The 26,424-nt window shown below is 40.8% G+C and overlaps 1 protein-coding gene across 14 annotated transcripts in view; it reads right to left on the bottom strand.

Moving 5' to 3' along the window:
• NECTIN3 (nectin cell adhesion molecule 3) overlaps positions 1-26,424 on the bottom strand; it is a 295,554-nt gene that overhangs the window by 164,823 nt on the left and 104,307 nt on the right. For 5 of the 14 annotated variants that reach the window (XM_038582765.1, XM_038582772.1, XM_038582768.1 and 2 more), the window contains one exon: positions 17,620-17,682. In XM_038582765.1, the coding sequence (XP_038438693.1) occupies positions 17,620-17,682 (63 nt within the window). Of the gene's footprint in view, positions 1-680; positions 764-8,938; positions 16,863-17,619; positions 17,683-26,179; positions 26,342-26,424 lie in introns of those variants that run through there. The other 9 variants (XM_038582770.1, XM_038582777.1, XR_005383302.1 and 6 more) reach the window with 8 other exon arrangements.

Here is a 26,424-nt window from a genome sequence, read left to right as displayed (position 1 = left end):
ACAGAACTGGAAACTTAAAGTGATAAATTGCAAGAGATTTATCGGTGAGGGGGAAAAAAAAAGCAAGTACTCAAAAAGGCCCAATGGGGAAGGAACCAAAACTGGAACCGGGAAAGCAGGCTAACCCAAGTGGAACGAGCAGTCAAATGGAATGTGTTTTGATACCAGCAAGGGAGGACTGAAAAGCAAGAGAACGATTTGTAGGGACACATTTTTTTTTTTTTTGAAGCCAGATTGTAAATCAAGAGCATGAGATTAATGATGACCTTAAAATGGCTAAGGTATTGAACTGATTTTCTTAATCTGTCTTTAATAAGAAAAATGGAACCAAGCAGCCATTTCAATTAGGTGGTAATGTAGAGTTTGCAAAAATGTCCACAGCTGGTAAGGAAAACCTGGAGACTGTAAATATGCAGCTCAGCAGGTCCTGATGAAATCCATCCTGGAAGTAATGCCTGTAAATAATCCCCACGATTTGGGGAAAGGTGTAGGCGGGGGTGGTGGTGGGGGTGGGGGGTGTTGGGGGGAGCAGTGGGGAAGCCAGGGAAAGGCAGCCGGCTCTTGAACCCCTTGAAGAGCTCTGGGCAGCATGCTATGGGGAGGGGGGTGCTGTGCAAGAGACAGGAGGGATCTCATGGTGGGCCTGGGAAGCAGGCAGGAGGGAAGAGGAGTTTGGAACATGAGTAAGGAACTGCAGGTGATGGTCAACGTCCTCAGGTGTTCTTGTGCGTCTTTATCACGTTCAAGACGGCCTGCCAGGTTGCTGTAAGGGCATCGAAGGAAAGAACCAGCTTAGTTTTGAAGAGCATATGTCGCATTTTGTTCAACCCAGCAAATATGTGACAAAGATATATTACATGCCTCACCTGTTCTGGGGGTGCGATGGAGGAGGCAAAAATGTGTTATGATTTTTTTTTTTTTTTTTGGACCTTATGAACCCATGGAGGGCACCAAGGAGCAAATAAGGAAATAATGCAAAATGGTGTGAGTTCAACTGTCACGAGGGAGGTACAGGCCTTGAGGGCCAGGCCAGAGGACACGCCCACAGGGACCCTCACCTCTGGCAGGTGTCAAGAGGGGGCACTTGAAGTGGGCTTTAAGGATGAGAAGGTTCCCAGGCACGAAGAGAGGGTGGGCTCTCCCCGAAAAGGTTGGAGCAGCGGGGGGTGTACGCTGGGGAATAGCAGCTAGTGGGACTAGAGCGCACATGCTGGGAAGTGGGAAGTGATAAGGGGGAGACGGAGAAGGCCAAGTTGCAAAAGGTTAGAGTACTAGAAACCAGAATAGGGCATGATTTGGTCAGCAAGGCGTTATCGTGGCATTCTTGAGCAAGAGAGCGACATGAGGAGTGGACTCTTAGGAAGAGGCTCAGTCCTGGAGAACGCGGGCAGGATCAGAGCGTGGACAGGTGAGTGGGAGGGTGTGCCCTCAATATCAACCCCCCTTTCCTGCCACCACCCCCATCTAAGCCACCAGACCTCCCCATCCAATGCTTTGGCCTCTAAGCTAGACTCCCAGTGCTGTCCTTGCCCCTCTTGGTCAGTTGCAACACAGCAGCCAGAGCGATCCTGTTAAAGCATGAGTGGATTATATCTCTCCCATCACAGAACCCGCCAATGGCTCCTATCTCAGGCAAGGAGAAGCCCAAGCCCTTACAATGGCTCCCCCAAAGTAGAACCCGATCCAGTGCCCACCTTGCATTACCTCTCAGACCTCAGCTATCTGTTTTCCCCTCACTCACTCATTGCTTCCTCAAATGCAGTGGCCATAGTCCTGCCACAGGACCTTTGCACTTGCTGCTGCCACTGTCTGCATGGTTCTTTCCCTTTCTCCAGGTGCATGGCCCCGCAGCCCTTCACACCTTTACTTACATATCACCTTGTCAGTGAGGCCTTCCCTGGCCACTCTATGTAAACTGCAAACCCTGTGCCCCCAACACTGACTGCCTTCCCTACTTTGTTTTTCATTCATACCTCTCTCTCTCTAACATACATTTTTTTAAATTGTTTACTGTCTCACTCCCCCTCTATCCCCATGAGACAGAGATTTTTTATTTGTTCTGTTCATTGCCATAGTCTTAGCACCTAGAGCAGAACTTGGCAGGTGCTCGATCATAAATGCTGAATGAGTGAATGAATGAGTAAATGAATGAATGGATATCACAGAAAGCTGAAATGGGTTGAGGGTGCACAGTGGATGAAAGCTTGTTAGGATGGAGAAAGAGGGGCTCACTGTAGGAGCATCTGTACAAAGCTGCCAGCGTCTGGGTTCCCCAAGGAAGAGTTAAGGAAACGCATGTCCTCTCAGCAGAAGCCCAGCTGCTCCTCACTGCGTCTGAAACCTGGGTGAAGGCCGGAGGTTATAAAGGGGGGAAACGTCCAAATGAGACCCATTAAGTGACCCACTACGTGAACAGATCTCAATCTTTCCAGGAAATTCCTAATGAGGTTTTGAAACATGTACTTCTTCCCCTTCTATCTTTAATTCTGCTTGATATCACTACCCCCCAAAATCTATTTTAATACTGTTCAGAATTCTAAAATCAGTATCAGCATCTTCTACGCACATCAAGAGTTCATTTTTAAAATAGCATTTGGAGGTTTCTTATGACAAACACTATAAACCATTGTTTTATAATTAGAACTCTCAAAGCCCCTCACATAGGTGGAAATTGAAAATAAAGAAGAAAAAAGATTATGAGATGAGTGATATGTGGGAAAGGAACATGCATGTGAGGGTGAAAAAAAATGAGGATAAAAACAAGAAATGGGGGGGGGCACCTGGGTGGCTCAGTCGGTTGAGCATCTGCCTTTGGCTCGGGTCATGATCCTGGGGGTCCCAGAATGGAGTCCTGTGTTGGGGTCCCTGCTCAGTGGAGAGTCTGCTTCTCCCTCTCCCTCTGCCCCCACCCCGCTCATGCCCTCTCTCTCTCTCTCTCTTTCTCTCTCATTCTCTATATCTCAAATAAGTAAGTAAAAAATCTTAAAAAAAAAAAGTAAACATTTCTTTTTTAGTTTGAGAGAAATTGCCTTCTCTTCAAACTCTATTCTCAGAATGGTTTAGGCTTCTAGAGGAAATTTCAGAGAAGAAGAGAATGAACCTCCCCTGACACGAGGAAACTACCCCCTTGAATGAGGAGAGAGAGGCGGGGGCAAGATACAGGCAGAGACCATAACCCAACATCACCCAGCCACCTGCAGCGCCTTCCTAGTCTAGAAATAAAGAGAAACTGGTCTAATGAAAGTAACTGGCTTCCTTCAATTTCTCTCCTGGGGTGAGCAGGGGAAACGGAGGAGGAACCCATGCCCTAGCTCTCAGCCTCTGACGCTGACCCTGCTGCTGGGGTCTCCTCGCCCAGGAGCCGGGGTGGCCCACATCCAGGAGGAGGCAGGGGCATGGAAACCTGGCCACTCACCCAACCTGGGGGAGCTCAGGTGGGCCGGCCACATGGACCCCGGCGCTCCCTGTGGGGTGCTTTGAGGCTTTCCAGACCTGTGCCCCAATTTTCCATCTCTCTCTGCCCAACCTGGCCTGACCTCCGCTCCTTCCACAGGCATTCATCTCGAAAGAAGTCCCTGCAGACCAAAAGCCATCTCAGCCTCTGCTTCCAGAGACCCCAGCTTGCCACAGCCCTAAAGGAGTGGTCCTAGGGTGCAATTAGATGGGATTTTGGAGACAAATCACTAGCCACCTGGCAGGCCATAAGGACCCAATGGGTGAGAAATACAACCTGGCCTCCCCTGGCCCTATGTGATAGTACAGCAGGTGGTTAAATGAAAAGATACATCCCTGACAAGGAATGAACTAGCAGGTGAGATTTTTTAGGGGTTGAGAAGGGAGAAACTGTAACTATAAAGACAATGGAATTGGTTGAGTATTGCTAAAAGCCATTAATACACAAAAGGTAATGAAAAGCTGCAGGCAATTAATAGGGGAAAAAAAAAAAGCCAAATATGAGAGCCAGAGGATCTCCCTGGTAGTTACAAAGAGACCCTCACATCCTGCAGCTGAGGCCCAAGCCCAGAATTAAATCCGATGCTGATCCCCAGAGATGGTAGACCTTAGGAGTTCTGCGCCCCACTCAAGGCCCACCCCCACCTCTCCTGCTGGCTGCTAGGCCCATGATAGGATTGGGTCATAGCACGATCAGCCTGGGTCAGGCTCGGCCCAATACGGGAGAAGGGGGCTTTGGTCCAAGGGAGCTGCAAGGCCTAGCCAGCATATGCTGGCCGAGGTCAGGGCACCCTGGTGGTCCTGGACCCTGAGGCTGCTTGAGCAAGAGCAGCCGGGACAGGGGACTGGTTGGAAGACTACCGATTTGGGAGCACTCTCCAGAGATACAGGATTCGGACCTCGGCAAGACCCCTGGGAGATGCGTCACCTTGCTACTAGGATGGTTCCTAGGAGCATGAAGACAGCGATGGCCTAAACTGAGGCTGAAATGTCAGAATTTCCTTGGCAGATTGAGGAAGAAAGGATTAAAATGCTCGGGGATGTAGACATGCTAGAGTATCTCTGTATACACTGTATGTGAGGCCTTGCCTCCAACCACAGGATCACGTTCCACAGAAAGGCCTGGAAACACAGCACTACCAAGGCCATCAGGAACACGCTGGGGGGAAGGGCTCCAGCATCACTCAAATGCTCAGCAATGATGAAAGGACCACAGACAGTGATAGGAGAGAACCCGGAATGAGAAGACTCCCCCCCACCCCCAATAACAGAGGCCAAGTGTGAAACCGGTTGAAGCAAGCCAGGTGGATGAAATTGTCTCCGTGAGCAGCTGGGGTACAGTGGCAGCCGTGGGGGATGACAGGAGAAGACGACAGGATCCCTGGGCCAGTGGCACCAGCAGCAGCAGGGAACTTCTCAGAAATGCAACTTCTTATGACTCTACCCAGACCTACTGAATCAGAACTCTGGGATAAAATCGGAGTTCCATCAGGGTGACTCTAATGCAGGCTAAAGTTTGGGAACCTCGGGATGGCCCACGGGCTTAACAGGCCGGGCCTTGGACGGCAAGGCTGTGCCAGGAGACCCAGACACGTGGGATGAGCTACAGCACGGGGTGCCTGTGCCAGAAGGTCCTTTGCACCTGAGAAAAGGCTTTGCCTTCTCTCTAGCAAGGAGAAGCATAGGAGTTTCAAGAAGTCACAGATTCTTCAAATCCTCTACGTTTCTACTTAGGAAATGTCGTATTTGGGCAACAACGGTTGTGAGTTCTGAGCAACGAACAGCTCCACCTGTTGCTCTACCGAGCAAGGTAACGTAATTGCCCGCTTCTGCCCAGCAAAGCCGCCTCTTTTCTTTGATTTGAGCTGACACATATAGGTCAGAAGCACTAATCTCACAGTCACTTTGGGTTTTACCATCAGTGAGAAGGGAAGTGTGGAGGGAGAGGGCGCCTTCCTTAACTGACAATAATGTGGAAACCTGTAAGACCAGAAACTCAAAGGGCCATTTCAAGTCTAAGGTATGAACTAATTATTGCCCGGATGATTCGCCATCGCATTTCTCTTATAGCAATTTCAGAAGGTATAAAAGGACTTTATCCCCCCATATATTGTGCTTTTTGGTGAAAGCATAAATATAAATAAAGGTTGAGGCTTTTCCCAGAACCTCTGGGAAGTAGTAACTTGCAGGAAAACATCTGATCGCAGAGGTGCACAACTGCGTATCTAACCACCGAGACAAATCTTCCCCAAGTGTTTCCTTACTCTCACATTGGCACTTTTGCACAAACCATCTATATGTGTGGAATACGCCTGCTCATTTGTTTACCAGGCTGTTTCCTATCTATTCAACACCTAGCTAAAATGTATTTTCCAGGAAATCTTTTGGATGGATCAGCGTATATTCTCCTATTCTTATTTTGTTGTTTTATTCCAGCACGTTTTTTGACATTCTGAGCAGTGTGCATGGGTATGCATTTATCTGCCTTGTGGAAATGTGGCTATGATCCCTGAGTGATGAAGGCTGAGACAAAGGATATTTGGGAGTCCAATGATACAATGGGATGGGCAGATATACTTCCTCCTACTGGCTGGTGATAGGAGTGGATGGGAAACCAAGGATAGCCCTGAGGATGGCAGCCACAGTTCCTGATTCCCATGAGCCGTAGTGCCCAGTTGGAGAAGGTTTAGGTCAGCCACATGTTTGCAGGTGTCAATTACGCATGTCCCTTCCCAACTTCAGTGGGGGTGTGTCAGTAGCTTAAAACTGATCGTGGTGGGATATTCACACTGTGGGGATCAGAAAATGTTATAAACCAAGTTTTTGTGTTTTTTTTTTTCAAACCCAACAAGCAGATTTATCAGCACCTTTAGCATCTGTATTCTTTTTAACATTCCACATCTCCTTTTTTTTTTTAATTTATTTTTTATTGGTGTTCAATTTACTAACATACAGAATAACACCCAGTGCCCGTCACCCATTCACTCCCACCCCCCACCCTCTTCCCCTTCAATGGAATATTACTCAGCTATTAGAAATGACAAATATCCACATCTCCTTTTAAGAGGCTCATGCTTTCCTCTACATTCTTGAACATAAAGAATGTATTTATAATACCTTATTTTAATGTGTCCGTCTACTAACTCTATCTTCTAGATCAGAAAGTTTGGCTAACTATGGGTCAAATCCAGCCTGAATCCTGTTTTTATAGGACCCATGAGCTAAGAATGGTTTTACATTTTTAGAGAGTCATAGACAACAAATAAACATTATTAGCCATCAGGGAAATTCAAATAAAAAACACAATGAGATAGCACTTCACACTTACTAGGATTAACTATAACCAAAGACAGAGCATTAATGAGGTGATAGAAAAACTGGAACCCATACACACTGTTGAAGGGATTGCAAAAAATGCAGCAGCTTTGGAAAACAGTTTGGCAGTTCCTTAAAAAGATTAAGCCATAGAATTGCCATATAATCAAGCAATTCCACTTAGGTACATATATAAAAAAATAAACACATATGGTCAAAGACTGGTATATGTAAGTTCGTAACAGCATTTTAAAAAATATTTTATTCAAATTCAATTTGCCAACATGTAACACCCAGTGCTCATCTCATCAAGTGCCCTCCTTAGTGCCCGTCACCCAGTCACCCCATCCCCCCACCCTCCTCCCCTTCTGCAACCCTTTGTTTCCCAGAGTTAGGAGTCTCTCATGGTTTGTCTTCTTTAATTTTTCCCACTCTGTTTCCCTTATAGTCCCTTTCATTATTTCTTGTATTCCGCATATAAGTGAAACCATATGATGATTGTCCTTCTCCGACTGAATATTTCACTCAGCATAATACTCTCCAGTTCCATCCACATTGAAGTAAATGGTAGATAGTCATCATCATTTCTTATATGGACCACATCTTCTTTATCCATTCATCTGTTGAAAGACATCATGGCTCCTTCCACAGTTTGGCTATTGTAGTTATTGCTATAAACATTGGGGTGAGGTGTCCCATCATTTCACTACACCTGTATCTTTGGGGTAAATATCCAGTAGTGCAATTGTTGGGTCACAGGGTAGCTCTATTTTTAAATTCTTGAGGAACCTCCACACTATTTTCCAGAGTGGCTGTGCTAGCTTGCATTCCCAACAACATAGCAGCATTTTTCATAATGCTTTGCCTAAAGTGGTAACAACCCAAAAACCCATTAACCAATAAGTAGATTAAATGTGGTCCATCCATATAGTGGAAGATCCTTGGAATATTATTCAGCAATAAAAAGTAAATGATAAATGCTGTAGCATGGATGAACCTTGAAAGCATGCCAAGTGAAAGAAGCCAGACACAAAGGACCACACTGTACATGATTCTGTTTATATGAAATGTCTAGAATAGGCAAGTTCATAGAAACAGAAAGTAGATCTGTGGTTGCCAGGGGCAAGGGGGTAGTAGGATGAAGAGAGTGGATAGGAGTGGCTTTCTTTTGGAGGTAATGCAAATATTTAAAAATAATCTGGGAATATACATTGAGGGGCCCCTGAGTAGCTCAGTTGGTTAAGCATCTGCCTTCAGTTCAGGTCATCATCTCAGGGTCCTGGGATCAAGCCCAGAGGCAGGCTTCTTGCTTAGCAAGGGATCTGCTTTTCCCTCTCCATCTGCCCTCCCCTTATTCATGTGCTCTCTCTCTCTCTCTCTAAAATAGATAAATCTTTTTTTAAATAAATAAAAAATAAAAAATGCTGAGGCTTTATACCTTTAAAAGTATAAAACTTTTAAAAGGATGAATTTTATGGTACCTCAATAAAATAAATTTTTAAGCGGTTCCCAGACTTGGACATTTCACAGACCATTAGATACAAAATTCAGGGACCAATGATAGACACCAACTTTTTTTTTTTTTTTGGTAAATAGTAATATTTCAAAGTTACTACTGCCACTATCATTTCATAAAACAAAGTATATTTTAACACCTAAGGATTAACCAGGAATTATTTAAATGGAATAAATACAGCTTCACTAAAAAAAGTATTAAGTAATTTTTGCAATTATAATAATGTGTAACTTATCGTCACATTTTAAAAAACATTTCCAATACTGCTTTAAGTATGAATGTACTTCTGTTGCTATTTTTAAAATCTTTTTAAAAAATAGATTCCAGTATAGAAATTTTACCATTTCTATAAAAGATGTTCTTCAAATCTTGAATTTTACAGTCATGTAATTAGGCTATCACTTTTTTTTTTAAAGATTTTTTAATTTATTTACGAGAGACACACAGAGAGAGAGAGAGGCAGAGACATAGGCAGAGGGAGAAGCAGGCTCCTCACAGGAAGCCTGATGTGGGACTCGATCCCAGGACCCCGGAATCACACCCTGAGCCAAAGGCAGACGCTCAATCGCTGAGCCACCCAGGCATCCCAGGTTATCACTTTTTATATGTATTTTAAACATAACTGATTTATTGATAAAAAGGCAAATGAAAAACTTTAGTTGATAAAAACTTTATTCAAAACATGTCAAGAACCATACAGTTCAAAAATAAAAGATAATTTCTGGTAACTGAAAAATAAAGAATATCTATAACAACCACATTAACTCTACTATTTATAATACAATCTCAAAATCAAAGCTAATCTTTGTGTTTCTATATTTTGCCACATTTGAGCTAAAATCCTCCTCCTTACCCCACTACATTGTTATGCAACCCTTTTAGTTTGAACTCTTAAAATACAACTTGGGCATTTTCTGACAAGCAAGAATATATACTATTGGTTTCTTCCTATACATAGTTCAAATCAGTAGCAACTAATTTTTACTAAAAATATTTTTAAAAAGAAAAAATGGGGAAAGCAGGTTAGTAAAACATTTCATTTGAAAACAGTGGGGAGGTTAGTATTCTGAACTGAGCTGCACAAGAATACATTTCTACTTGAAGACTCTCCAGATTATTCATACACATTTATATAGTATAGACCTTTGCAAAATGCTTTCCACAATTTACTAGTCAGGACTCATGACCCCACCAGGTGCTGTGAAATAGCAGAATTAACCTCAGTTTATGCCAGGAAACCAAGGCACATGGTCAGATCTTCTCAGGGCCAGAGTGAGGTCTCATTAGCTTCTGACTTCTTACGTGCAGAGCCGAACACCTGTTAATGCAGTACATTCACTCAATGATGGGAGTAAAAGTAGGTGGGATTTGCTGTGGAAGAGTTAGTTCTGGCTCTGTAAGTAAAAAGATCAGAGTACGGATAAGGTAGGGAGGACAATTTCAGTATGAAAAGTGTTAATGGGAAGAAAGCTAAAACCAGAGTAAGACTATTCAGACAGAGATCACTTTTCAGAAATAAAAATAGCAAAACAAGAATAGGAAAAGAATTATAGCTATAGAGTTTCTCATTTCTAAGCCAAGGGGCTTTTATAAGATCACTTTAAAGTAGGACCTCTCTTGAAGACAACCCTTTAAGTATCTTATTTTCTCCTCCTTAAAGCCCCTTTAAGGTACATAGTACTAACTTACAGGGTGAGATTGAGGAGTACCGAAGAGGTGCAGAGCACGTGGAGAGGGAACAGGCTGGAGCAGATGTCATGTCTTAAAACCCTGGCTTAGAAATAGAAGGTACAGGATAAACAGGAACTTTTCTGGATGGACAAGTGGAATAATCCGGGGATCCAGTGGCAACTTAACATTAGCTACTTAACATTTTTTTTTCCCCACAAAAGACTTGGAATTTCAAGTACACCATGAAACCTAAGATGACAAATGCTCTTCTGGGTATTGAAATACACAGTATGTTCTCATAAGACCACACCACACGAAAAAGCAGAGACATAAATGAGCCACAGTGTGGGGAAGTGCAAACTAATGCGTTTAGGACAAAATACTGCCGTCTGTAGTCAAACTGTGATGGACACCGAGCCATCAACATGACTTGAGAGAGGAATTTACCTTATCCTGATCAATGTGCTAGGGTGGATTAAGGAAAAACACTGGGTCATTATTGGAAACGTTATTAAAAAACCAAAACAGTGATGCTCATTCACTTGGAAAATCCTGTGCAACCCTGGGCTTCATAGATCTACTGTGAGTCATTATGGGACATTAGGGAATGTTTGAAGTATATTCCTAACCCCTGGAGGGGACACATAAAACATCTCTTCATGGCTGTCAGGCATGTTTGTAGCAGGATGGGTCACAGTTCTAAGCCAGTATAGCAAATCTGATGTTCTGGATTCCCAGGGGGGCTTTCCCAGGGAGTCCTCTAATCGACTGTCACAGTTCAATCCCATGCCATGATGATAAATACAACCAGTGTAGGCTGTGATGCCAAGGACCTTGCTGGGAAAAACCTCAAGAGGGCGACTGTTTGGTTAAAGAATACAGAATATAGCTAGTTCTTTTTGGTGCAGGGAGGTATGTAACTTGATACATATCATGGCTTTAGCCTCCAACACTTATTAGAATGTTCTTGGGAATGGACAAATGAAAGGGAGTTATGCCCAAGCAGTGACATGGAGAATCCTTTTATTTATCAATGGTGATTTCCCTTCTCCCTGAGATACAGCAGGAACTTCCCCATCACAGTGTCAGTGGGGAGTGTCATCTGAATTTCTGACACTCTCTTTCATTCTAGTTTACTGGGCCCCACAATCAAACTGAGAACTAACCTTCTAATGAAAATGCAGTAGAAATAAACCTCATATTTTACGTATTTTGACCGTCAGGGTAAATATGACCTTTCTAGTTCCCACTTCTAAACTTTTTGCAGAGATAATGTTAAAGCAAATATAAAATGGGCCCAAAATAGTGAAATGTTTGCAGATGTGAGGGTTCTTCTGCACATGGGAATGGACAAAAAATTTTTAACTGTGTATTTTAAGTGGACCCTTCTCCCTCTGTCTCTCTGACACACCACCCCGGCTCCCTTCCCACCCCCTTCCCACCCAGAAAGAAGTTGTCACTAAGGAGAAATGTCAGCAGGTGTGATACTGTGAGGAATCCTTAACGAGTTGTTACATTTATGTAATTTAAATTATTTTGGCAATCGCTAACTAGTCTTAATATACACTCCAGGAGTGGTTAGTTAACATTTGAAGAATCCTACTGGGGAAATAACATCCTCCAAAGGTTGTTAACATTTGAAAAACTCTAGTCACTTCAGAGGCTTTATCTGTAGTTTAACACCAGAGGTTTTCTTAATAAATGATTACTTTCAATGGCCAAAAAGTGGTAAAGTGTTAAAGGTGGACTGACCAAATACCGTAGGGCACTCCAGCCCTTCCATCAACAGGCTATGAGACTCCAGCAAGCCCACGAGCCCTGGCTTCCTAGATTACTAACCTGTTCTGTGTCTAGCAGTTAAACAGAATTGGGTTGGCTAACACTAAATATACTCGAATATTATTGGATTTGCTTCTAATAAACTTTTTGCATATTATTGAGTTCCCTGAAAGAACAGAGCTCGGACATTTTCAAGGTTACAGGACAGGCTGTTAACAGGATGCCTGCTTGCTTATAAACATGAATGATGCAGAAATTGGTCTAAAAGCTGATTTCAGTGTAAAGAATTCACCAGGTAAAGGTGGGGGTGGGGGACGAGCTACAGCCCTCACCCACCTCTACATCCCAAAAGCTACCAGAACAACCTAAGAGTTGCAAGTGACCAAACCAGCCAAGTCCAGTTAACAATAATTTTCTTTAATGGAGGAAACATAAATACCTTTATAGGTATAATAAAATTAATCCAGGCGGAGTCTATCATTGAATAGGTTTGCAAATAGCAGTTTCTAGTTTATCGGAGGAAATGGAAGTCCCTGGTCTTCCTATAAGACTGGCAAACAGTCCAAGGATGCAGAGCCTTGTCAGTTAAGCAGCTGGCTGAGCCACGGGTGGGGGCCCTGACATTTCTACTTCACACTCTTCCTGTTCTGGTTTTCTACCAAAGCTAGCTAGTTTTCCATGTATCCACCTCTCCCCAGGAGTTCAATAAAGGTGGGACAAACCAAAAGAACTAAGGTGAGGGTGTTAGAGAGAAGCTTGTGCCCAAATTACTTTGAATCAACTGGGAGGGAGTAGCTTTCATTATTTGATTGTTTTTGCAGCTACGGTTAACCTAATGGATATGAGTCTTTATGAACATTTTGAGTTCAAAAACGAAGTAAAAATGAGCATATGTGCATCCTTCAATCTTAACAAACATTTCTTATGGTTTGTTTCTATGTATTTTCTTAGACCTCTGTTAAAAAAAAAATCAAGAAAATGTATTCCCTAACACCACTCCCCAAAAGCAGATTTTAAAGAAGTGACAGCTGGCTGGCAAGTGGCATGATCTATGGGTGTGCACCATAGAAGTGTGAGCCTCTCGATCCCCACAGGGGCTCCCGGACGGGGATAAAACAGGAGTTAGGTCCTAGTCAGTGAGGGGATTCATGTAAGGCACTTATTCATAACACAAACTCAGTAATGTAGCTATTATTAGTAGTAATCTGTAAACCAAGAGCAACCACTGTTACAGCAACATGCAGTTGCAATTTTAGACACAGCCTGAAAGGCTAAGGTCCAGAATATCAAGCTTTCCATAAGATAAAATAGTTATTATAGTAAAGGAAAGTGGAAGCCCCACTTGCACTAAAAATTTCACAAACTGAAATTTTCACATTACCGCTTGGTTCTCTCCAGTGCTGGTGAGGGCACTAGATGTATAGGTTCAACATATAATAATAATGGAGTCATAGGTATTTTCAGTTTGAAGAGAACTTATAATTTCCCATCTATCATTATCTTGCTTAGCTCTCACATTTCTGAGAGGCTGGCAGGGAAGGTATAATCTCTACTTTATGGACAGTGGATGCTTGTCCAAGTTTCCATGGCTAGACAGGGTGAGGTTGGGAGTAGAATCTGTTCTTTTAGCTCTTGGCATAATGGTCTGTCCTCTACAGCCCACAGAATAAGAGGCTCGGGAAGGCTCTGGTGTATATAAACCATAGTACCAGGAGGCGAGCCCCGTGCAGGAAAAGAGTGTATAATGAAAAAAGGTGAATTTTAGATTACCATGAAAGAGAATTCAGGAAATCATCCTCAAAAGATGGACAAAAAAAAAAAAATGTACTATCCATATGAGTAAATGAGGCCGTAAAAAAACTAATGAGGGAACCAGTTCATTTAGTTTAGAGTGCATTTATTGCTTTAGTATCTACCGTGTGTGTATTACAGGGAGGTCTATCACAGGTAAGAATTTTATATTACAAGTCCAAAAAGCACAGACTTCTTCAAACTTCGAAAATATAAGAAGGCCAGGGATAGGAGAACCCTCCCAGAGGCAACAAATCACTGCCATTTAAGAATCAATCTAAATTCATATCCTATTATGTCAGACCAATCTGGACAGTACAGATGCTTTACTTAGCGGTGTGCAAAGAGGCTGGTGACCTGTGACTACAGCAGTAATGCCCACTCCTGGAGCCCCGGCTGCCTACAAAACAGGCCATAAAGGCTGCGCATCTGAGATGGAGCACGCACAATCCCTCTTGAAATGTTAAGCTGCAACCCTAAGTGGATAAGCACTCTGGGGATTTATTTCTGTTTCAGTGTGTTTTAATAAACCAGTTATGGGAAGAGTATCTAGTATCAGCTGTGGATTTTATCACTCACTGACCTTTACAGGTCTAACTTCCAAATTTAAACAGCCATCAACAAGTAGCCTATGTACCAAATTTAGAGATGGACAAGCTAATTTTGGGTGGCATTTTTTGGTTGAGGGGGCTGGTTGATCAAACCCTTTTAAAGCTCCTTTCTGTTCCACTCAGTATTCAGAGAGAACAGATGGGAGACACCAGGATAAACAATTATATAGCTTATCTGACCCATATAAAGGGCCAACTGCTATAAAATCTACCAGCTTATTCAAGTACTGTAGCTGACAGCGAAGCAAAGAGGATAGGGAACTAGCTGGTTGTGAGAGAGGTGTCTACACCCTGAAATTTCTTTACTATAACTACACCAAAATATTAAAGATTTTCTAGTGGGTTCTTGATAGGGAGGCCTCTGAAGATAGGCCAAAAATCTCCTACAACCTAGCCCTTCCAAATCTAGCGCAAATGAAGACATCCTTACTCCCCCCAAGGTCCGAGATCATTTTTTTATGCTAATTCAGCAAACCACTTCCCAGCAGGACCCTAGAAACCATCCTTAATGTGTAAGATACTTTTAAAGCTGTCCAAAACAGGTGACATACCACCATATCTCTTCCTTTGTAACATCTAGTATTTATAAAAACACTTCACTCTCAAGAACTCGGACCAGAGTCATCTTTGTGTTGGAAAATAGTTGCAAGGATTCCTACACCTTCAGCTCTACTGATTCATTGATGGGATTCCAGGTAATAAATGTGTTCTTTCTGTGCCATCTTGCTACAAAGGGCAGTAACTCTAACTGAGGTAGCACAGTGATACAGCAATGAGGGTCCTTGGGATTTACCCTTTAATTCCATATAACTATTAGCCTTTTATTGCTGAGGCATTGAGTTAGAGTTTAAGCATCTTTTCTCCCAGAACTGTTGGCCACCCAGGCAACAACAGGGGCAGAATGTGTGACCACTGTAGAATAACCTGGATAATTTTGCCTGCAAAAGCATGGCAACTAAGAAAAGGAAACAAACATACAAGCAGAGACTAGAGCCAGCACAGCATGAATCACAAGGCATCTTTGGTATCTCATTAGAAATCTAGGTTAATGTTCCCCTGTCCCCCAGAAACTTAGGTTGGAAACGTGCACTCTTTTATTAGTACTTATGTCGTTCTTTCCTAATATATGACAAGTCTGTAGTGTTTTTAATATCTGTGACATACCTCTCATCATCCAGAACACACAGTAAAACATCGCCTTCCTTTCGATGTGAGGAGAGTGACTGACATTTGCACATGTACCCGGGCCCCCTCCTCTGCTCACCCTGCTATAATTACTACTTTCCATCTCAGTGAGAATACGTTGGCAGAGAGAAGTGAGAAAACTCAAGACAGGTATTCGCAGGCGCCAAAGTGTTGCACTGGGAAGTCAGTCACTGTACTATTTGCTTTTTAGCATCCCTTAGCTCCTGTTGTTGACCAGGTAAAACAGGGTAGAGAGGATAAAGGACGACATGGGGGTTTAAGCATATATGCCACAGTAAAATGGCATTTACTATTATTTTTTTTTTAATTTTCACATTTTCTACCTGGCTTCTAAGAGCAGGAGTTATTTCATGGTGATTTTCCGGCAGGCTTTTCTGAGGTAGATAAAACACGGATGAGAAGCAGTCTGAAGAAGCAGAGGGTAGCCGAAGCCTGTGTGGATAGGATTAGTTTGAAAGGAATTTCATAAGTGAAAGCTGAGCTTGTCATATACAATAAATACTCCAGGAAAGAGGGACAGGGCTCAGGGCTGTCCACCGTGTAGACAAGGCTTTTAGAATTTAGCAGGTGAGAAATAGGCTAATCTGGCTCAGAAAGAACAGAACTGTGGGAACGACATCAGAGCGAGAGTTGAACCTGGGTTAGCACGCAGCTGATCGAGACCCGGCAGAGAAGGGCACAAACACGTATCCCTTAGGACCTCAGTGATCGACCAAGAACATAGATCACAATTATCCACAAGACTTTAAAAGGGACCAACAGGCTTCAAGGTTTAAACTGCCCTGTTGTGGTCTTTTTTTTTTTTTTTTTTTTTTTTTTTGGATAAAGAGCAAATTTTGCCGCTTTCCTCAGGCCTGTTGTTCGCACAGGTACCATAATTACGTTAAACATGTCAGGGAAAGCCAAATCCTGATGAAATAATTAGCGAAATGGATTTTGAACTCCTTTTTCTGCTCATTTGAGTTAACAGATGAATAGGCTGGCCTTCCTAAGACCCAGCAAGGTTAACACTCCCAGCTGGGGCCTTTCTTTCTGGAGAATCACTGCTGCCATCAGAGGCAGATGCTCTGCTGTAGGCCCAGTGTTAGTAGTTAAACACTATCATCACGGAAACACACAAAGCTACGGTCAAGTTCACAAACACAGCTGGTGGCTAAGAAACTCTTAATGAAGGGAAGGAAAATTTGCTATTGGCTCCAAGCCATTCATCACGGCTTCTTATACACTAAACTGGGATTGTTTTATATGAGAGAGAATAAAATAATAACCATTGGCCTCAGTTTCTCTCCCCAATCCACGATTAAACATTTGTCACGACATCCACTGGAAAGAGAGGGAAATCACACGTAATGTTCTCGCGGGTTGATGTAGACTCTGTCGGGGTCGTTGCTTTGATGATGTTTGCCAGGACTCCGGTCTTGGTAGCATATCTGATTGTAAAGGGGGTACATCTGCTGAATCCCATCTTCCCCCTCGGGATTCTCATCTTCATAGTCCAATCTCCTGCTAGTTAGTCCATTCTAAAAATTCAAATATTGCTTACATTAGCAAAGCAGCTGTTTGCATTCTTCTAGCACTTTGGTAAAAATAGGCAAGGATTGAATTCATTATAGTCTGTGCCTCTGATTCATTTTCCCACAGGCTACTGAAAGACAAGGTAAAGTCCAACAACTTGTCCTTTGTTGGTCCTTCGTTGCTTACGATACCTGTACAAGAGTCGCAGCGGCTCCTAACTAGAAAATTATGACTAATGGGGACTATAGTTAGTTCCAGGTTTTGAAATTTGGAAGTGGTATCAGTTATACTAGGGAAGACCAAGGCTGTGAACTTCCAGAGTCCCTCAGCAGGCCTCAAGCTTGGAATGTGTACATGAAATATATAGAGAATTAAATCAAACAGCCAAAACAAAACCAAAAGAAACCTCAAGATTCAGCGCTGGGGAATTAGCGAAAAGACAAGTGAAACGAACCGGTATTTGATCATATCCCCAACATAACTGAGAATCAGACACCATAAAAATGAACACCATTAAATGAACCCCCATGGTGCTCTGTGTCTCTGGTACTGACCCCTCTGCCCGGTTACTGGTTTCATAAAACCTGAATATCTAAAGACACGTAAGCAAGCTCAAGGACCTTACAAAATCATACTTACTATGGATGCTCAGACAGCAGAGAGCGGGGAAAAATAACTTTCATGGAACTCAAATGGTATTTTAAGGAGTACAGTAGCCCCGCTCCACCTGAGCAGACCCCACAGCAGGACCATGGTACTTACAGAGTGCTGGAGACCGCCAACCTCTCTTTCTTTGAACTGAGTCTGCAAAGGCAAGTGTTCAGTCTGGAAGAAGAAGACAGAACAAGACACGCATTTTAAAGCACCAAGCACACGGTGAAGCACATCAACCAAGGCCATGAGGATGCCTGTTTTTAAAAGAGCCAATCATGTCTTGTCGAAAGTGTGCCAGCTAAGTAAATGTTCCATCTGAGGACAGGATAAGTAAATACATTTCTTGAGTTTGTCTCTCTTTCTCTCCTAACTTCAGATTTCTTCTGGAAGAAAGAAAACATACAGAGCATCTGCTGTAGGAGCTCTCATGCCAATATAGCTCTTCCAAGAAGCCCTGCACAGAGCATATATTATTGCAATTATTTGTTTATATTTGCTTATCTCCTTCATTAGACTGAAGGTGCTGGTTGGAGTATTTACAAACATTATCTCATTTATAATCCCTCTAAAAATTCTATAAAACTGATTTTTTTATTCTAGGATGACTAAAACGGAGGCTCCGAATGGTTCTGTAAGATGTCTCCAGTCACACAGCTAGAAATTGGTGGATTATGATTCACAAGTGGCTTTGTCTGAATCCTAATCCTGTATTCCTATATCCCCTGCCTCTAGGTCAGTGTCTGGAAAATAGATGCTTAAAACATGTAACAGAAGAATGCCCGGAAGTCCTAGCATGTAAGCATATCCATCAACCCGCTCTCCCTCTCACTGCCTGTCCTTCTGGCCTGGAAGGTCTGCCCCTTAGCTGAAATACTGCCCATCCATCTTGGCCTGGCTGAAGTCATTTTTTTTCTCCTACAAGGCCCATCAGAGTTAATTTCCTTACTCCTGGTTTTCCTATTGTTCTTGTTTATATCTCTATCATAGCACACACAACTGATCTATCTGACAACATGTGTACCTTTTGACCCCAATGAAGAGTGAGCCTTCCCTGGCCATCCTCCCCCAGCCCCACACCCTACCCTGTGGTTCTGCAATAGCAGGAAGTCCATAGTTAACCAATGAATTGACTGAACTCTAAATTATTAATTCTTGATATCCCATGTTACGGTTATCCAAGTTATAAATTATGTCCGACAAATTTGCTCCTCCTGTCATATTCCGCAGATTCCAGGGTGCTTCCCACGTGACCTGTGATATTGACAGTACAAAGGGTGAAAGTCCAAGGCAGGTCCCGCTTCATGGACGTGTGACCAGTCACACAGGGCTCTGTGTTCAGAAGGTCCCACTCTGGGGTTTAATGCTGTATGGCTGTCATCTTAGATTTTTTAGTAATCTATTGTGAACCTGTATTTTATGTGGTCTAATGAAACAATGGAGCATGCCTCAGTGACCTGGAGCCTCAACTCAAAGGTGTCCTCACCTGCTGCTTGTGTTTGGTTTGGTTATTGGCCCCTACTCCCTTACCCTGGTGTCTCAGATCCCCTTCACTCTCCCCTCCTTGTCCCTGTCGAGGGGCCTGAGTGCTGGAGCAGGGAAGGCTGGGGTCAGGACTGCATGTCCCTCGCCCCCCACATCATTTTCTTTCTGGCAGGTGGCTAGAGGACACATGGCAGTGAGGGCAAGTCTCTCACCCCCAACTAGGAACCTGGTATCACTGTACATGTTCGACAAGAGGCCCTGCATTTTCACTTTATACTGTGCCTCACAAATTATGTAGCTAGTCCGGTCCAAGGAAAATAGATTTAGGAAAAAAAATAAAAATAAACCTAAAATTAAACACATTTTTTATTTGTTTGCTGTTCTAGATGATCCTGGTTGCTGTTCTCCTTCTGTCAATACAGGTCATTGAGAAATTATTCTGCATCAGTACTGTTATCTAATTCGACAAGAGACAGAGCAGTTAGAAGCTTCCGTGGACAAAGGGCAAATGCCTTTCTTCCCACTGGTGGCAGAGTGTATAAAGCAAGGGTGTAGTCAACACTGAAAGAAACCATATTCTAGAAATACATTGATTACAGCCTCAAGAGTTCAAGAAAATATTTGGTTGGAATATGTGCTTTTCTTTGTTTATGCTATGAAATTCCAAATCGCAAACTGAATATGACCAGAAAATAAATTATCATTCATGTTTTCCTGAACACTCAGGATAATATCTATATTCGGTCACTGTCAGTAAAACACAGTAATAACCTTTAAGCCCTTGGAAACTAGTATTCAAGAGGGCACAATGAACCATGCACATCCTGAGTAACCATTTAGCCAGCATTAAATTAACAGTGTTAGGGGGTTACAGAGGCAAGAAAATCTATTTTGTTTCAGTATAAAGAGATTCCAAAGAGCTGTGGCTTTATGAGTCATAACAGCATTGCTACATTTTTCCCATAGTAAGAAGATATATAATCAGCCACAAGTGGTACATGTAAAAATAAGGGACAAGAAGAGAAAGATTCTAGACCTAAGCAGGAAGAAATGGTGTCTAGACACTATGAATAAGCTTCACTTGCACTGAACGGATGACAAGCATATGTGTAAGTTCCTTTTCTCTATCCAATATTGTACACCTTCACTAACAAACCACTATCCGTCATGTGTGCCTATGAATTTTGTAATATACTATCTAACCAAATGCTATGAAAAGAAGTCCCACACATCCCAGGGATGGCCCTGCATTAGGGATCAGGGGTTATGGAAAGCATCTGCCCTTGCCTCTCCATTGTGCAGACATCCAATTTCTGGAAAGACACATAAGGAATTCAATTTAATGGTGGGTGAGTACACGTCCTATTTCTGCACTCCCTAAACCACCTGAAATGTTGAATATCTGACTTCAAAAAAAGTTGATCACCAACATATTGGAAAGTGTCTTGCATAATACCTTACTTCTGTTTGGTGCTTGACATATAGGTACTATATTAACTTAAAATATTTTAACTAATGGATACATATGTTATTCTATTATTACATTTTTTCCTAAAAAGCCCTGAGTTACTCTGAATCTCTAATACATATTTTGACTTCCCTACTGACATGTTCTATCTTGCCACAACTACTGTGGAGTTACATATATACTCTCCTCACTTACTAAAGTCATGTAGACCTCCTTGCTCTAATTCTTCTTTCTTATAATGACGAGTGATATATTTTTACTTCTGCTTCCAGTCATGATGGAGGACTAATAACAGATTAGCCCTCCTGTCATCAATCACTAGAAAACTGGACAAAATATTTGAAAAAACACTTTTCAGATACTGGACAACTGTGCTGCACAGGACTGGGATCTCAGGGAATGGAAACACACACACGTTGATCTTGTAATACCACTGGAAGCTATCTGGTTTTTCTGCTAATTTGGGAAGAGAAAAACCCAAGAAGAGCACAGAGCTTTGCTGAGTTGAGGGGACAGAGATCAGCACTCAGGCAAGCTGAGGTGACTGTAATCCGTGGGACAAACTATTCAAGAAAAGGAGAATCCTCACTGGACATGTGAGACATTCAGTAGAGACCCCCAAGTTATGCTTCAAGACTAAGGCTAAAAAGAAAAAAAAAAGACTAAAAGGCTAAAACAGCTCTGGGGCACAGAGTATTCTAGAATAACCCAAACAAAGCTTAAAAACAATCTTCCAGAAGATCAAGTTGATCTTAAGAAATTAACTGACTGCCAAAAAATAACTCAATTCTTATTAAAGAATGACCACAAAACTCAAATAATTGACAAGAGAACATTCACAATGTCCAGCGGCATCCAATTAAAATGTACTGAACATTAAAAAAAAAAAAAAAAAGGAAAAATAAGTCAATAGAAGCGAACCCCAAAGTGACAAATATGGAATTAATAGACAAGAACTTTAAAACACTTATTATAATTATGGGTAAAGAAATAAAAAAGTATGAATATAATATGAGAATCAGAAACTGAAAAGAACTGAAAAGAACTTCTAGAAGTGAAAAAGCACAATATCTGAATGGAAAAAGTCACTGCATTGCCTTAACAGACACCAAAAAAGAAAAGAACCAATGCACTTAAAGACAGAAACTATCCATATAAAGCATGAGTGTGTGTGTGGGGGGCGGGGGGAGAGCTAAAAAAAAAAAAAAAAAGAAAGAAAGAAAATTGAGTATAGCTTTAGTGATCTGTGGAATAAAGGGATTGACTGTATAATTGGAATCAAAGAGGAAGGGAAGACAGGCAAAAATATTTGAAGAATTGCTAAATATCTTCCAAATTAGATGAAAAACACATTGATAGCTCTAAGAAACTCAATGAACTCCAATAAGGGTAAGCATAAAGAAAACTACTCCAATACGTGTCAAACTCAGATTTGCTGAAAATTATGATAAAGAAAATCCAAGATGTGTCCAGAGGAAAAAGATAAAGAAGGTTAGAAGACATGTGGCTAAAACTTTAAAGCACTAAGTAAAAAAACAAAGTTGAACAAGAATTCCATATCCCACAAAAATATTTTAAAATAAAGGTGAAATAAAGACATTTTCAGATAAACAAAAAGCCAAGAAAAGTTATTAGCAGACCTGTACCATAAATAATGTTATGGGAAAGTTGCTTGAGTTGAATAAAATGGATTCCAAACAAAACTTGATCAATTCTTAAATTTTTGAAAAAGATACAGTGTAGAGGTTAGAACAACAATAATAAGAATGTATTATTAGGCTCATAACATAGGGAGAAACAAAATATATAAGAATACTAAGGAAGGGAGAGAGGACACTGAAGTAGTGTGTGTTACAGGTCTTACAGGACACACGAGGTAGTATAATGTTATATTTAGGTAGACAATGACAGATTAAAAATGCATATGCCCAGACCCAGAGAGATCACTAAAAAGGTAAAATGAGGAGGTATAGCTAATAATTCAATAAAGGACATGAAAAAGGCTGAAAATTCTCAGTTGATTTAAAAGAAGACAAGAAAAGAGGGAGAAGGAACAAACAACTGATGGGACAAATAAAAAGCAAATAAAAGGTGGTAAACTCAAGCCCAACCATGACAAGAAATATATTTAGTAAGAATAGGTTAAACATTTCAATTAAAGTCAGGGATTTTCAGACTAGGTGAAGAGGCAACTCACCTAGATGTTAGCTATGTGAAATGCATTTTAAATATATAGATAGGATAAAACTAAGAGAAAACACGTACCATGAAAATATGATTCATTAAAAAGAAGTTTAAACTGGAGTGTCAATAATAATACCAAAATGACTACAGGACAAGGAAAATTACCAGAGATAAAGAAGAATTTTTCATAATGATCACAGGATTAACTTAGGAAAACATAGCACAACAATCTTAAAAGTTCATATATCCAATAAAATCATATGAGTCATAGAACTGAAAGGAGAAACACCAACATTTACAAATACAGTTGGAAATGCCACTCCTCTCTCAGTAACTGATAAAAATCAAAACTAAAATTCATTATGTATAAAGAATCCTTGAATGACATGAGCAGCCAACACACAACCTAATTGATATTTATAGAATACTACACGCAACAACAGCAAAATATACATTAGTTTTGGTACACATGGAACATTGAGTAAGACCATATGCTGGGCAATAAAAGACGGCTCAAAATGTTTAAAGGGATTGAAATCCTATTGGTATATTTTTTAATCATAACAGATTTTAGTGAGCAATCAGTAACAAAAATATACCTGGAAAATTCAGAAGTGTTTAGAAACTAAACAAACATACTTCTAAATAACTCAGTGGCCAAAGAAGAAATAATATGGGAAATTAGAAAGTATTTCGAATTGAATGAAAATGAAATTATAACATACCAAACTTCTGAGATCTTTTTTTTTTACAAACTTCTGAGATCTTGAAAAAAGAATTGCCTAAAGAAAAGTTTACAGCTTTAAATGCTCGTATTAGAAAAGAAGAAAGGTCTCAAATTAAGATCTCAACTTCTTCAAGAAGCTGAAACAGAAGGGCAAATTACATCCAATGGATGTTCAAAGAAAGAAATAAGAAAGTGAAAAATCAATAAATAAACAATGGGCAAACATTCAACAAAATTAATGAAACCCAAAAAGCTGGTTTTTTGAAAAGATTAATAAAATTGGAAAACCTCTAGTAAGAAAAAAAGAGAAAACACAAACCAATATCAAAATGAAAAAAAGTGACATTACAACTGATCTCATATAAATGAAAAGAATAAGAAAGGTGTGTGATGAATAATTTGATGACAGTTTCAAAAACCAAAGTGAAATGGACAAATGTCTTAAAAGACACAATTAAAATCCTTTCCACATAGAAAGGCCTAGATAGAATCCTAGCAAATTCTATCAATTAAAGGCATCTTAAATATTTTCTGCAAATGGGGAAAAAAAAGAAAAGAACTTTTTAACTCCTTTTATGAGATTAGTTAGCATCGCCCTGGTACCAAAACCAAAAATATTACCAAAAAAAACCTAAAGATTTTTATTCATAAATATCAAAGTCGTAATGAAAATAGCCCTCAATAACTTAATGAATAAATAAATCATGGTATTTTCATAAAATGGGACACCACACAGCCATGAAGGGAAATTTATTCATGCAACAACATGGATCTCAAGAACATTATGCTGAGCGAAAGAAATTAGACACATAAGAGCATGCTGTGATTCTCTTTATGTGAAGTTCTTTTCTAAAATCATAACTAACATAAAATCACATTAATGGTTTCCTGAGGCAGGGGGGCTTGGGAGGATGGTGGTAGAGGGCATGTATGTATGACACATTTTTGAGGTCACAGAAATGTTCACATGAATGGATACATTTAGCAAAGCTTACCAAACTGTACAATTAAAATGGAACACAATATTAAGTGAATTATATCTCAGTGAAGTTGAATGTTAAAAAAAAACTATACCTTCAATTTTATCATAGTTATTCTATTTTGAAGGAACGTGTGGGGAGGTAAAGTATAACGAGAAGTCACTGACACAGTCTGGAATCTGTGATATGAGTACTTAGTAAATTCTCAATAACTACTTCATCACAGATTGTTCCTGATGCAGGAGTTTCATGCCCATACTATCCAACTGCTTACTTTGTTCTAGTGACTGTGTCCAATTCTACAGAGATGACTTCACCACACTAAAGGAGTAACACATGAAGAATAGCTACATACATAATTCACAAAATATGGATTCCCTAAGGCATAACGGATATTACGCTCCTATCTATTAAGTACTTCTCTGAAAGAATTTATAAAATATTACTAAAACTGTGAACCGGAAGTCAATTTTCCCCTTTTACTTCATTTTTAATAACTGTGAGAGTGTTGACATGTTGCATGGGCAAGAACTATAAAGACTGTGTCCTAATCAAGTGAAATTTACAACATTAATTAGGCACTTGTTTAATGAGATACATAATTGTTACTGTTCTCCGTGATAATTAACCATAAGGGTAAGCTATTCACATGAACGTCTCTTATTTATTACAGTAGACCCTTGGCATTCACAGATTTAACCTTGCTGGTTTTAACCATTCACGAGTGAATTTTAAAAGGTTATGACAGGCTGTAAGGTTGTAATTTGTAATTTTGTTGAGAAACAAATCTGAATCAAGACCTGGGAGGTTTCTGTGATGGGATAATCATTTAGCTAGTTAATGAGCTTAACAACTGCTTCAATATCCACTTTTCAATGTGTCTTTGTTATTCTCAACTCTTATATATGAGTTTTATAAAAGATAGGGGTATTTAAGAATGTAGGGTTTCTCCAAAGCATGTGAAGTATCCTCTATGAATGTCAATGAGCAGTGCTGTATTATGAATCAAGCTTTTCCTTTTAAATTTAGAAATGGTTCCTTTTTTTAGTTAATTCTTATTTCTGCAGTATCTACAATCAATCATGATCAATGCAGATTGCCACTACACATTACACAAGTTAAATGTATAAAGTCGGCATAGATCTTATTCCCTGAGACATGAGATTTATTTACTTACAACTCCCTTTTCCTAATGTCTGGGAAGTAAGGTTCGTTTCTATGTTCTGTCTGTATATCCCATCCCATAAATCCTTTCCTGTTAACCCCCTAAGAGACAGGGAGGTTTTCTTCAAGCCTCATATGATGCTATCACATAGCAGATGCTCAATACTTGCTGATCTATGACCCATGCACATGATCTGCTCTGATTTCTCCTCTTTGCCACTGGTCCCCACAGAGGTGTTGGATGCTAGCACATGTTGGGAAACCTGTGTCAGCTGAACCGGAAACCCCGAATTCCTAACTTCAAGGAACAGGGCAGAGTTATGTCTGAACTGGTTCATGAGAAGGGAGTGAACACCATGAAAATAGTTTCTAGATTCTTAGGACTCAGCAATCTTATAAAGATTGACTGAAGCAGAAGGTCTAGAAAGAAGTAGGCTCAATAATGCCAACATGTGGGGACACTGTTCCTTCAGCTTAGGCAAAAGAACAAATGTAACTTGTAAGGACTGACCAAAGGTTCCTCCCCTATGCCTGCCGCCACTTGAGGTGGGTGTTGGACGAGATGCTTTAGATGCGCTCAGGTTCTTATGCTACCTCCTTGATTCTATCATTGCTCCCATAATACAGATGAGGAAGCTGGGCTTGGAGAGAAGAAGCAATGTTTCCATGCTCGTAGAGCTAAGATTCAAATTCATGTTTATGTAATTCCAAAGTCTCTATGTAAACCATCACACAAAATTGCCTATCGCCCTCTCTTGAGTATATCCAGTCTCTTCTTGATTTGACTGAAGAAGGGGGATGGAAAGGCAGGAAGACACCGAGCACCTGAAAGGATAGAGGACATAAACTAGAGGAAAGAGTGGCGATGCTCAGTCACCTGCTCTGGTTATTTGCATCTGAACTAGTCA

Source organism: Canis lupus, chromosome 33 (assembly GCF_011100685.1).
Source record: "Canis lupus familiaris isolate Mischka breed German Shepherd chromosome 33, alternate assembly UU_Cfam_GSD_1.0, whole genome shotgun sequence".
Classification (NCBI taxonomy): Eukaryota; Metazoa; Chordata; class Mammalia; order Carnivora; family Canidae; genus Canis; species Canis lupus.
Note: the sequence above shows the minus strand (reverse complement) of the source record. Positions and strands in the feature narration are given on the sequence as shown.